The 13,023-nt window shown below is 40.1% G+C and overlaps 1 protein-coding gene across 1 annotated transcript; it reads right to left on the bottom strand.

Moving 5' to 3' along the window:
• Window positions 1-409: 409 nt before the first annotated feature.
• LOC119494097 (beta-1,3-galactosyltransferase 1-like) lies at window positions 410-11,605 on the bottom strand. The gene is made up of 4 exons (XM_037779719.1): window positions 11,201-11,605; window positions 7,736-7,916; window positions 4,426-4,692; window positions 410-1,652 (listed from the first exon to the last, which is right to left on the bottom strand). The coding sequence occupies exons 1-4, from the start codon at window positions 11,224-11,226 to the stop codon at window positions 1,047-1,049; spliced, it is 1,080 nt and encodes a 359-aa protein (XP_037635647.1). The 5' UTR covers window positions 11,227-11,605; the 3' UTR covers window positions 410-1,046.
• Window positions 11,606-13,023: the final 1,418 nt, after the last annotated feature.

Genomic DNA, 13,023 nt, shown 5'->3' with positions numbered 1-13,023 from the left:
GACATGACAAAGTCACGTGGTTTTTCGTGTGTTTTTCTACGAATGCCAAGCAACATGTGATCCATGTGTCAACTTCTGCTCCAGTCTTTTCAAAATAAAACTACTTAGTTATGTTTAGAAATAGTGGCGTAACTTAAGTACAGAAGTTACATGACAAAAAGTACTTTATTAGCTTTAGGAAGAGATCGCGATTTGGGTTAAAATAACTCCGGACGTACTGTAACTTAAGTACGGAAGTTATGTGACAAATAAATCAACGTTGACTTGTGGTTTCACACGGGACACAAACACCGAATGTCCAGCAACACGTGAAGCACATGTCAATTTCCGCTCCAGTCTTTTACTACTTAGTTAGGTTTAGGAATAGATCGACTTGGTTAGGCTTAGGCAACAAAACTACTTCCTCAGGTTTAGGAAAAGATTGTGGTTTGGGTTAAAATAATACCGGAAGTGGCGCAACTTAAGTACGTAAGTTACATGACAAATAAATCAACTTTGACTTGTGGTTTCACACGGGACACAAACACCAGTCTCCTTAGTGAAAGTACGGTGTTTTTTGACATGCCCATCCACCCTGTCGTCCTCCCTACACGGCGTTCGCTGCTCTTTATATTTCTCAGTTCACAATTACGTGGATTACATACAAATTGATTTTGTGCTGACCATCACAGAAAAAATGTGAAATTTGTGTCTATGTACACAAATAAATACATTCATTTGGTGACTATTTCACGAACTGCTGTGCGACTGGGCTGGCAGGACACAAGAGAAATTTAAAATCTTTAAATTATTTACATCTTTACGGTCATTTGTGCAATCGTTACAAACACCAAAGACATGAACACATTTTGCTCAGCCTCATAATACACATCTGTCTCACTATCTCTGCTGTTTTGGTATCCAAAGTCCAGACCATACTTCAAAGATTGAAAAAATATAATCAAGGCAGTAACTTTTGCTGTAAACGAATGGTGTTGTAACTGCCGTGCTGTGCAACAGGGCTATGCAGTCACTGGGTGTAACTTTAAAACAAGTCACAGTTTTTGTTAGGCACAAGCAGAAGAGGTAACTTGAGTCTGATATGCTCCCCATACTTCTGAAAGCTGGTGAGAGTTCTGTAGTAGCGTTGTAATCACAGTGGTCCAGTAACAGTTGCTTGCCCCATTAGGCATAAATTGCCTAAACAAATCCCAATGAGGAGGATTTGTTGGTTCGATTCCCAAATGTCTCAAACACAGTCCCACGTACACATCTTCAATGTAAACAGCTTTAACATGCTCAGATGCCTCCAGTATCTTCTTGGGTAAATCCAGTGAGAAGACATAGCCCATTCCAATGACATATGGTGGGTATGCATACTCAGGGAAGACAGAAAAAGGCAGAAACCACTTTGAGGTACTGTCTCTGATAACAGGAGCACCCCTCGCCACCATTCCTGTCACGTAGAGTAGTCGGGGGGCTTTTGAGAGCATGTCAACGAGGTTGTGGACATTGAGGAACATGTCCGAGTCGACCTTCATGGTGTAGGACGTGTTGGGGCAATGGGAGCTGAGCCATTCGAACATAACCATGGTTTTAATGGTGAGGTTATTGTAGCTGTCCAAGAAGTCACTCTGGAGAATATCGTGATGGCTCTGGCTTTCCTGTAACACCTACAGAGGGGAGATAGGAGACAGAGTTTAGAGCAGTAGTTAAACCATTTCTTGGCCGCTTAGGGGCAGCGGAAACAAGCTAGCAACCAGTTGCTAACATATCCAGCAGATACAGGGCAACATTAGCATTCATTCACAATTGTGTTTCTGGTGACCTCCTGAATGTAAGTCAGATATTTACTCTCCTTTCAGCTCTGGTCTTCACTAACTCCTGAGGGAAATATCTGGCCCATTGGAGCTAAATGCTAAATGCTAAATGCTAAATGCTAGTGTATGGGTTTATCAGAGCTTTTTTGCTATAAACAGCTGCCTCCTGCTGCTAAAAACAGTGTTGATGAGAGCCGTGAGACTCAACCCGTTCTCATTCCCAGAGCAGAATTTACCGCTTTGATGCTTTGTCACGCCCATCGACGTGTGATACCAATGCACAAGGCAATTTTTAGCGCATGTATGAAATGCACCAGGCTTTCAATTAACTACGATGTGAACCCCTCCGTGGCAATATTAAATGCACAGAGAAAGTGTTCCAGGAGTGTGGTGACATAGTTTAAAGACAGAGAAAGACACACACACTGGGCGGGCGGGAGTCTAGGTGGATGGGCCCAACAACATGGCTATAATCCAGGAGACCACTCTTCGTGTCGTGTGCGTTAAGTTTCACTTTCATCAGCTGTTCGTTTGTGTCCTGTGTTCACAACCTTAAGTTTCATTTTGACTTTACAAACGTAATCATTTTAAGCCCAACCATGTTGTTTTTCCTAAATTTTACTAAGTGGTTTTGTTGCCTAGACCTAAGCGTGTGTTTTTGTTTAATTCACAACAATAAAGGAATAGTTTGGGTGTTTTGAAGTTGGGTTGTATGAGGTACTTATCCATAGTCAGTGTATTACTTACAGTGGGTGATGGTCGGCAAACCCCCAGCATCGAGAAACAGACAGGAGTACTGTCACCAAAGCAAAGCAATACAGTGCTGTGGAAGGGGCCAGCAGCAAAACGTATTTTAGCCACCTAAAAGTAAGGTTCACCTTAAAAAAATTAATATCTGTTCAAGTGTACGCTTTATTTAGATTATTTTCCGACAGTGGTCTAAACTGAAAGTGAAACATATCTACACTGTTTTTGTCATCTGTCCCTGCTGGCTTTGGAGAGAGCATAGATAAGTTTCACTTTCATTTCAATACCCTGTTGGAAAGGAGAAGGAAAGGGCTGTCTAACGGCAAGATAAAACGGTGGAAATATTCTAAATATAGTGTACACTTAAACTGATATTGATTTTATTTTTATTGAGCCTTTCATTTTAGTGGGTACAATATGTTTTTCTGCCGTCACTGTCCACAGCACCGTATTGCTTTGCTCTGGTGCCGGTACTCCTGTCTGTTTCTCCAAGCTGGAGGCGTGCCGACCGCCATCTACTGTAAGCAATACACCTACTATGGATGAGTACATCATACAACCCCACTTCAAAACACCCAAACTATCCCATTAAAGCATGTGTTTACTGCGACCGAAAAGTGACGCCAAGGGGTCTTACAAAGTGTGAGTATGTGACCAGTTGGGATGACAATGTGTTGGACTGTCACTGGCTGGAAAACCAAAACAAAATCTGAAAAAACTAAAAAGCATGGACCATGTAGGCTATGGTTGAGGGGAACTGCAAAGTTTGGTGATAATTCTATGTGAGTCTCTAAGAATCACTAATGGTGACTGCTTTCACATTACACATCATCATTTGATCCTTTGTTACAACCTGTACTCACTCCCAAACTCGTCAAATACCACCGTTTGGTAAGTGCCCCTCTGCATCGGAAACCGGCGCATGGAGGCACCCTTTAGCAACAGCATGTGACGAACCGGGCTTTCAACTAACTCCAATGTAAACCCACCCACGGCGTTATTTGATGGTCGGAGCAAGAGACATAGTATTAATAGCGTGAGAGTCTGAGAGGGCGGTGGTGGATGAGTCAAACAAACACAAGACTTTCAACCAGGAGATTGGTGTTCGTGTCCCGTGTGAAACTCAAAGTAACGTAGACTTGTTTGGTCACGTCAGGCTTTAGCCGCGTGACTCATCTGTATTGTCAGTCCCATGACTCACGTGAGTCGCTAGTCAGTGACGTCAACATAAACCACGAAAGTTCCTAACCCTAACTTTTGTTTTGTGTTGCCTAAACCTAAATTCCTGTGCCAACAGAAGTTTATTTTGAAAGAATATATGCATGTAACAAGCGTATATTGATCCCTGGTCCGTCCAAAAGTTACGCAAGAGGGGTACACTGTGCGTCGGTCTCTAATGCCCAGGAACGCTGACCAAGTGGTGGTATTTGACGAGTTGGGAGTGAGAATGTGTTGTTTGTTGAGATAAAATCTAGCGATTAGTGCAGCTTTAATGTTTCAGAGACAGCTGCAGAAAGCAGTGTAACAAAGTCTTCATTATTGTCCTTGTGCCACAGCACACAGAAACCTGTTTAACCGGCTCAAAATCATACCCATAACCTCGTAGCTCTCTGTAGTGAATTTTTGTTTGACTGCAGCTGGCTGGCTGGCATCTCAACCTTATTTTCGGTCTCTGCTCTGATTACCCCGTGAGTTTTACATTCTCTGAAGCATCCGCTGTAGTTCACTCATGTTCATTTTGCAAACAGCAAAAACAGAAATTTGTTTTGATTTTCCCCACAATGAACTCATGGAATTTCTCTCCCCTCTATGTTATGTTTGTTGCTGGTTGAAAGGGATAGAGAAAGAGAATTCAATCACTTGTAATGAATCAACTCACTTGCTCATTGAGGGTTTCTGTCCCATCCTCCTCTTTGGACTTTCCCAGCAGGAAGTAGTGGCTGACCACTCGGCCCAGCACTGTAGTTTCTTTGCCCCACGTGTTGCGGATCGTGTCACGGGCCTCTCTGTTGTGGGGGGCGACTGGGATCATAAGAACCAAGAATGGGCTTTCCTGCAAACATCTATGGGGTTCGTCCAATATGATATCGTACCGGTGTGGGTATGCCACAGTGTACCTTGGAGGGTCAGTTGGTGAGATGGTGAGCTTTATATTGAGAGACAAAATATGGAGCTTTTATTTAAAAACAAAAGGCAAGGTTAATTTTTCTTTGCTTTATTTGTGCAAATTTGACAGTTGGACTGTAGGCTACAGATGTTAGCTTTAGCTAGCTAGCAACGTACGTGTGTGGAGTGTCTGTGTGTCAGAAGTTGAAACACTCTAATTCACACATCCTAGAGCAAAATCATGTCTATTCATGACCACTTGTGTCTTTGCATCGATTTTGTATGTAATTTTGCCACGTCTAAAATTTGCTATTCTTTGTGAACACAACATTTAACTAAATCTCCTATATCAGCACTAAATAGCAACTTGTTAGCATTTACGCTTAATTAGCTAATTACAAATCTCATTTTACTGCCTGAATTTAAATAGTGAAAATTCGACAGCTGAATGTTAAACAGTCTGTGTTGAACATTAAAAAGTAGGCTACAGAGTGCTGCAGGAATGAGTTGTAAAACACGGAAATGAGTCAGCATTTTACCACTTCCAGTTTTTAGTTAGATGCCTGAAATAAGGTCTGTGGTTGACACAAGCTGAAGAGGTTTTGTTTTGTTCTATGACATAAAATACATCAATAAATATCCCACTCGTGAATATTGAAGCCTTTATGTGTCTTAAAAAAGACGGTTGCTAACAAGTGGTTAAATGAGACTACTAAACGTCATCACACTGACTCGTCCTCCTTTACAGCTTTGTTGTGTATACTCGCGTTCATATGACCGTGGTGTAGTTTGTTATAGTCTAACGTTAGCTTTTTACTTCTGGTGATTGCATTTACACTTCAAAAATCATTAAAGCGGTGTTCATTTGTGAAGATTATCTTGCTGATCAAAACTTGTAAGTATCATAAATGTGTGTTTGCCACAGAGCCAATTTTCTGCAATAATCCAAAACCCAATAGAAAAATCCCATGCTAACTTCCAGGTTGGCCTACAACAATACGTCATCCCTGCAGCACTGCATTGCTTGACTCAAACCCATTTTTAACAGCAGCATGATGAATTAAAAAAAGGGAAGAAAAAAACAGAATGTTGAAGGGGAACTACGCCCATTTTCAAAATTCATACATGTTATTTCTATGGTCGGAGACAGTCCAAAAAATATTGGTAAACATGAACAACTCTCTCCCAAATCCAAAAACTAGAGTGCTAGAGTGGCTCCATGTCTCAAAATGTTTAGGGCTCCAAACTGTTCAAGTGTACCAAGTTTCATGCCTTTATAAAAAAGTGAACATCATTTTCACATATCACCTGGAATATAACCCATTGCCACTGAGTCAGGGCCTCATCAGTTGGAACATGTTTATATTGACAATGAGGTAAGAGTGAGAAAACATAAAATAATGGATAGAGAATTAATTTCTTAGTACAGTTTTTTGAGTTTTTGTATTATTTTGTGTTTCTGCTGCTAAGAAAGCTATTTACAAACGGCCCCAATAACAGAATCCAACGCAAAGTTCTGAACATTCTATCAGATACAAACTGCACAAAGTTACGTTTATTCTGATAAGAAATGTTGTTATTGTTGTTATTCATGTAATATATCAATTTAAAGCTCTTTTTGTGCTCTTTATGCTGGAACTATCCATGGGCACATCCGATCAATATGGAGTTAGTTATAAGGGCATTTGGAGTTGCATTCAGAATTTGCCCCATTGCAGCATTAGAGGTCAAAGGTCAAATTTTATTGACCTCAGTGTCATGACAATGTGACTGAATGATAGGTTATAGTCTAAGCTTTACAAGAATATATGACTTCATGATATGTGTGTTGGTTTCCCTCTTTTATACTGGATCTATGTGTAAAATGGCGAAAAAAGATGGAAAAATTTTAATGATGGAGGGATGAAAAAAAGAGTGGCACGACCAACCCCCTGGCTCGTGGACTACCAGGGGAAAGTTCTGAGTATATGGGCACATTTTTTGTTTCACATCGGAGTAGAATAAAGCTCATTTGGATATAGAGAGGCGAAGTACGGCCCCTTCCGGTGGACCATTATGGGACCTTATTTCAGAACTTAATCGGTAGTAATATTAGGTCGTAGTAATAATCAACGCTGAGAGACAAATCATTTTTCGATCCTGTTTGATTTGCGCCATGAATCACATACATGATTTTTGTCAATTTAAAACATCATTTCGCAAGTCAAGAAAGTCTCAGTTTGTCGTAAAACTGTTGAAGTATCAGACTGTGAAAATTCGTAATTAGAAAGACGACACACCCAAACGTTGTGTAAGTGACATCTCTCTCTCTGAAGCTACGATGCCTGTGTGTTTCCTACTGGGATGAACTCACACCAGCAACAGGTCTGATCGTTCTTTCACTTACCGGCTGATTAAAAAAAACAGGAGTCGCTGGGTAAAACACATCAGGTCAGATAACGTTTCATCTGTGCGTTGAACATAGCTAAGTTATAGCTAGTGTTGGTGATGTATGTTGTGCAAGACGAGAGATGTAGTTCACTGAGCGGTTCCACACAAAACGAAATGAACAGAAACTGCGAACTGTGACTTTCTTGACTTGCAAAATTATCTTTTAAAGTGACAAACATATGTGTGATTCATGGCACAATTCAAACAGTATTATTTCTCTCTCGCTGTTAACTACCGTACATATTTTTCCATAATAAGGTCCCATGGGGTCTAACGGAAGGAGCGGGACTTGGCTTCTCTATAAAAAAGAAATCAAACATTCTGTGGGTCCACAAAATCAGTCTCCCATTCATCGTCTATGGAGCAGCTCCAGACTTTGTACCCAATGACATCACACGTTTGAGACCTATTGCTCTGGTTTCTGGCTTTGAGAGAGAGAACCTCATGTTCACACATTGATGGAACTTTACTAGGCCATGGAAATAACATATTGGAATTCTTCATTTTGGTGGTGTTCCCCTTTAACAGTGATGTGTCACTGCTGATGACTCATCCAAACGACATTTCCTCTTATCAGATAAACAGAAAAAAACATCATGACTTTTTCTTTTTGACAGCTGCCTTTGTTTCAAGATGACACTAATTATACTTACACTGGTGGCTGAAGTAGTCATATTGTTGTAAGATTGGTTTGACCACAAGCTTTTCGTCCAAAGCATCGAAGGCCATGAATCTTTAGGGCTTGTATTGTATAAAGTGAACATTATTCCCATCATGAGTAACAGCATCAAAATACACAACCATCGTCTAGGTCTCGTCCATGGAGTCTTTTCACTGCCAAGACAAAAGTGAAAATTGATATCTTTAATACCTCTTAACCGCACATCAGAAGCACTCTACTATCCATTACTGGATTGGAATCAGGAAGCACTTTGCTAATATTGCCTCTTCCTTGACCAGTAATGTAGGCATTCCACATTAGCTGTGAGTTATGTGTAACTGTTTAGAGCAAAGGGAGGAGTCTCCATCAGGATCTGCATCCATCAGAAACCACCACAACCACGAGCTGCACTGGGCTTACTGCAAGCGCTGAAACATTTGCAGAGAAGAGTGTGATGTATGCTAACACATTATACACAGTGATGTGTAGCCTGTTATACTGAACATGCTTTACAAGCCTCTCTATAGACTGTGGACATGTTTCATTTAATACATAACCTTCATGGAACAAATACTGCAATCAATCAACAGAATCAAGACGCTCCAAAACCACATTATCGACAGGCTGAATATGACCCCCTTTACACCGAACGGATTGCAGTCTGATAGTACTCGACCACATGAAAGTACAGGCGTAAATGCACCAAAACACATCGAGGACGGATTGTGATCCAAACGACCAAAACCACCCCCGGAGGTTGTGACCACATTGAACACAAGTGTAGCCTAAATACATTAGAGAGACGAAGTACAACCCCTTCAGGTGGACCACCATGGTACCTTATTTCTGAAAAAATATGAACGGTAGTCAACGGAGAAAGACAAATATTTTTTTGATCCCATTTGAATTGCGCCATGATGTGTGCAATGCTTGAAGTGAAAAAAAATAAGTGTCAGTGCTCCCCTGATTCACATGTTGGTGTGTGTATCGGCCGGTATCAGCAATCTCTTGCAACTTATTCCTATTTATTCATTATTTCTTTAAGCATGTTAAACTGTGTCAGCCATAATCAGTTGTGATTTTATTGCTATATATACTTGGGCTATGCATCTTCTATAGTAGGCCTATAATACTCCAATAATATTCACACTGGAACGTTAAAGGGGTAAGGTGGTGTGTTTGTATATAGTGTTAATACTTAAAGTTCTTTCTGTGTTATTTGTAGCCTACAGCATCACTCTATAATATATTATAGGATGTCCAGCGAATCTGGCAAGAAAACACACTGATAATCTACTTTATACGATATAAATGATATATTATATGTGATATAAATGATTTGATTCTGATGAGATGATAAAACATGCATCCCACAAACACCTTTGACTCCCCCCCCCCTCTCTCCCCGCTGTTCTCCTGGAGTTTTAATTCCTCCGATTCCCAGAGCACACAGGGCACTTCATCACGATTACTCTCCTGGAAGGACACCCTAGAGGACACTTTGTCATGTTTTATCTGCTATAGGGGCATCCAAGAGGGCACCTTGGCTTCGGTTTGTTTGAACATGGGAGCGCCATGTAACCCTAACCCCCCCCGATGAGTCCACCAGTGCTGACCACCTCCGGAGGTGATTTAGTCGATCGGATCACAATCCGTCCTCAATGCGTTTGGGTGCGTTTACACCTGTACATCCATACAACACATGCTCACTCCCAACTCGCCCCTCGGCATCGGAGACTGATGCACAGGGTACCCCTTACATTTGGATGGACCAGGGACGGCGTGTCAATATACGCTTGTTACATACAGTACATAGTGTCCTTTCAAAATAAACCTCCGTTTTCACAGGAAGTTAGGGTTAGGCAACACAACCACTTAGTTAAGGTTGACGTTAACTACACTGACTAGCGACTCACATCTCTCCGGGACTGACGATACTAACGAGTCATGTGACTAATGACCAACGTGACAAAATATGTCAACTTTTAGTTTCACACGGGACACAAACACCAGTGTCCAGGTTGAAAGTCTTGTGTTTGTTTGACCCATCCACCACCCTTCCCGCCCGCCCTCTCAGACTCTCACACTATCAATTCTACATCTCTTGCTCCGACCGTCGAGTAACGCCGCAGGTGGGTTTACATTGGAGTTAGTTGAAAGCCCGGTTCGTCACATGCTGTCGCTAAAGGTCAGCCTGCGTGCATCACTTTCCGATGCAGAGGGGCACTTACCAAACGGTGGTATTTTAATGTTGGGAGTGAGAAAGGGGTTGTACTTTCATGTGGTCAAGCACTATCCGATCATCCAAAATGCATTTTAATGCCAGGTGTAAAGGGGGTATGCGAAACCCTGTTAACTCTCAGCATTTAGCTCCAGAAGGAAACATACCGAAACGCATAAAGACACAATCCTTGCAATATTATTTCCCACTTGTGCAATTTTGTTAATAGTCTGTTTATTGTCAATACTGTATATACTGTTCCTCCTTTTATACTTCCTTCTGTTTAAATGGTTCATATTTAGTTACACTTTGTTTAGCTCTTTTTTTACTGTGTTATCTGACGCATCTTGTTTTTTGCACTATGCTCTTTGCTGCTGTACTCTGCCGGACTAATATAGAAACCTTTTTTCTTCATTCACGCCATAAGTCACGATGAGCAGCAACTTATGAAAAGGTTGCATCACGTGTTTACAGTAAAACTGCAGGAAACATTACAAAATTTCACAAGTATGGCTCAAAAAATTCCTCTTTACATTTTGTTTTTAAAATGTATTTTTGTGTGTGAGTTTGTGGTGAGTCTTTCAACAGAAGAGCACAAGACACACAAGAGTCAGGTTTACATAGTCTGTAGTGTGCAAACAGCCAAGTCATTCCTGCTCCACATTTATTAAACTCTTAGTCTAAATGTATTAACTCTCACACTGTTTTTGAGGCCTAAATAATGCACACATGGAATAAATGTGCCATTAGAAATATCAATACATACATTTTACTCAAATTTACTGGCAAAAAAATCTAAATGTATTTGCACCCAAGCCTGTTGTGAGCTTTCCCCTGTAATAGTCAAAGCTATGTAGGCTATGTCTCTACATGTTTAAACAAGGACATGTGGAGACAGTTTTTTGTCATCACTGTATGTTGTCTGAGGGTTCCCACGAGATGAGCTGCACAACTATTGGTATACACGGTCTCATTCAGATTTGTTTTTCTTGTTGAATGCTCAATTAAAGATTACAGCTACAAAGTCATAAATGATACATTTGTACATTAGCTCTAATGTTTGAGGGGTGTGGAGTCTCTACTGCAATCAATCGGACTGATCCATTTTCATCATAGCCAGACAAAATTTCTTAAGAAAGCTTTCATATTTAAGAAGCACACTGAGCCTTGGATTTTACTGTATGATCGTTTAAAGTCAATACATTTTAAATAAAGTGAATTGAAATGTGGACTTACCATTTGGAAACGGAGCTCTCTAGCATTTTCGAAAAGGCAGGGAATGATCTCAGACTGTTGTGAAAGCTACAGCGAGCCAGCAGACAGACAGCAGGTACGAATGAGGATGTTGCTCTAGATGTCTAACTGTCTAAATGCATTGTGGTCTGTGGTGGAGTGTGTCAGACGAGCACTCGGGGCCTTCTTCTTAGCAGACAGACAGCACAATGATGAGAAAAATACATGTGACGACACGCACAGATATTTAATATGAACGCTGGTGCTAGATATGCTGCATGATAACATGCAAAGAGCCTGCTGAATCTGTTTCAAGTGGAAACATGACTCGACATGCATGTCAATAGCTGGTTATTATTGCAACATCATTACATTCACCAGAAAACATGTCACTTCCTCTCCTTCTCCTGTTTAAACTCTTTCTCTCTTACAGATTTTAATAGTTGCAATTAAAAGTTTCATCTGTGGTCAAGTCAATTTTTCTACAGTTGCATTTAATGTAGCTCACCTGAAATATTGTCTGTGTTTTTTTACTGTCTTCTCTTTTAGTTGTTCCGCAAAGCAGAACAAAAACATTTGGTGATGCTGCTTTCAGCCTTTACGCTCCCAGCCGCTGGAACAACCTTCCAGAGGAGTGGAGAGGAGCTGAAAATATTGATATTTTTAAACGTAAACTAAAAATCCATCTATTTAGTCTGGCTTTTATGTAGTGTTTTATAATTTTATAATTATATGGTTTTATTGTTTATAATTACTTTATTTATCATCATCATTATAGTGTGTATTTTACTCTATTTTGTTTAATCAACATTTTATTGCTGATCATCATCTCTTTATTCTATTTTAATTATTTATTATTTTATTTTGTGTAGTTTCATAATTTTTATTTATTTTTATTGTTATTTTTATTTCCTTGTATTTTATTTATCTTTTATTATCTTAAAATAATCGGTGTACATTTGTCTCTAAATCCTTTTTCAACATTCTACATTTTTGTCAATCGTCTGTACAGCACTTTGAATTGCATTGGACTTGTTTGAAAGGTGCTATATAAATAAAACTTGATTGATTGATTGATTGATTATGAATAGCAAACCGGAGTGAATTATTGATGAGTTGATTGAGTTGTTGTCACACTAGGCATATAGTGTGTACAGTATATTGAAAATACCTGGTTCCAGTTCTTTGTTGTGGATGTTGGTGATGGGGTTGTGGGGATGGGGGGTTGTGTTTCTCTCCCACTTCTTATCTGCATTATGCAGAGATAATAATGTAACAAGTTCTCATTGTGCCATTATGGAATTTTTGACATCTGAGTGATTACTTTTACTACGTCAAGGTAAAATGTGGTCGGCATACATTTTCCTTTCCAGTTGTGTGTGGTTCATGAGTAATGTATTAGTGATTCACAGGATGTAAAGCTATATAAAGAGAGTGTGGGTAACAAAAACCTTCTGAAGCCTCTATGCAACATCCATCTAATCTACAGTGTATGAGGGACTTCCTGTTCTGCTGGTTATTTATTTCTCTTGCTACAGACATATTACAGACTACTGGGACATTTTTTTTGCAAACTTGTGTTTGTTGATTATTTCTCTGTTGTTACAATGCTAATGGTCATTGTATTTTACATGGTTGGAAAGCCTGTTTATTTACCTTCACAATGATGTCCAACTTGTAAGGATCATGCATTTGTGGGATGAGCAGCACAGCTGATTATGTGGGTAGCGCCCAAGTAAAATTTGCCAAAATGCTCTGCCAATGGTAAACAGTGTATTCTCCTGTTGACAAGAAGTAAACATGGACCCAAACTGTTGCCAGGCAAC

The sequence above is a fragment of the Sebastes umbrosus genome, chromosome 9 (assembly GCF_015220745.1).
Source record: "Sebastes umbrosus isolate fSebUmb1 chromosome 9, fSebUmb1.pri, whole genome shotgun sequence".
Lineage (NCBI taxonomy): Eukaryota > Metazoa > Chordata > Actinopteri > Perciformes > Sebastidae > Sebastes > Sebastes umbrosus.
This window is presented reverse-complemented; position numbering and strand designations above follow the sequence as displayed.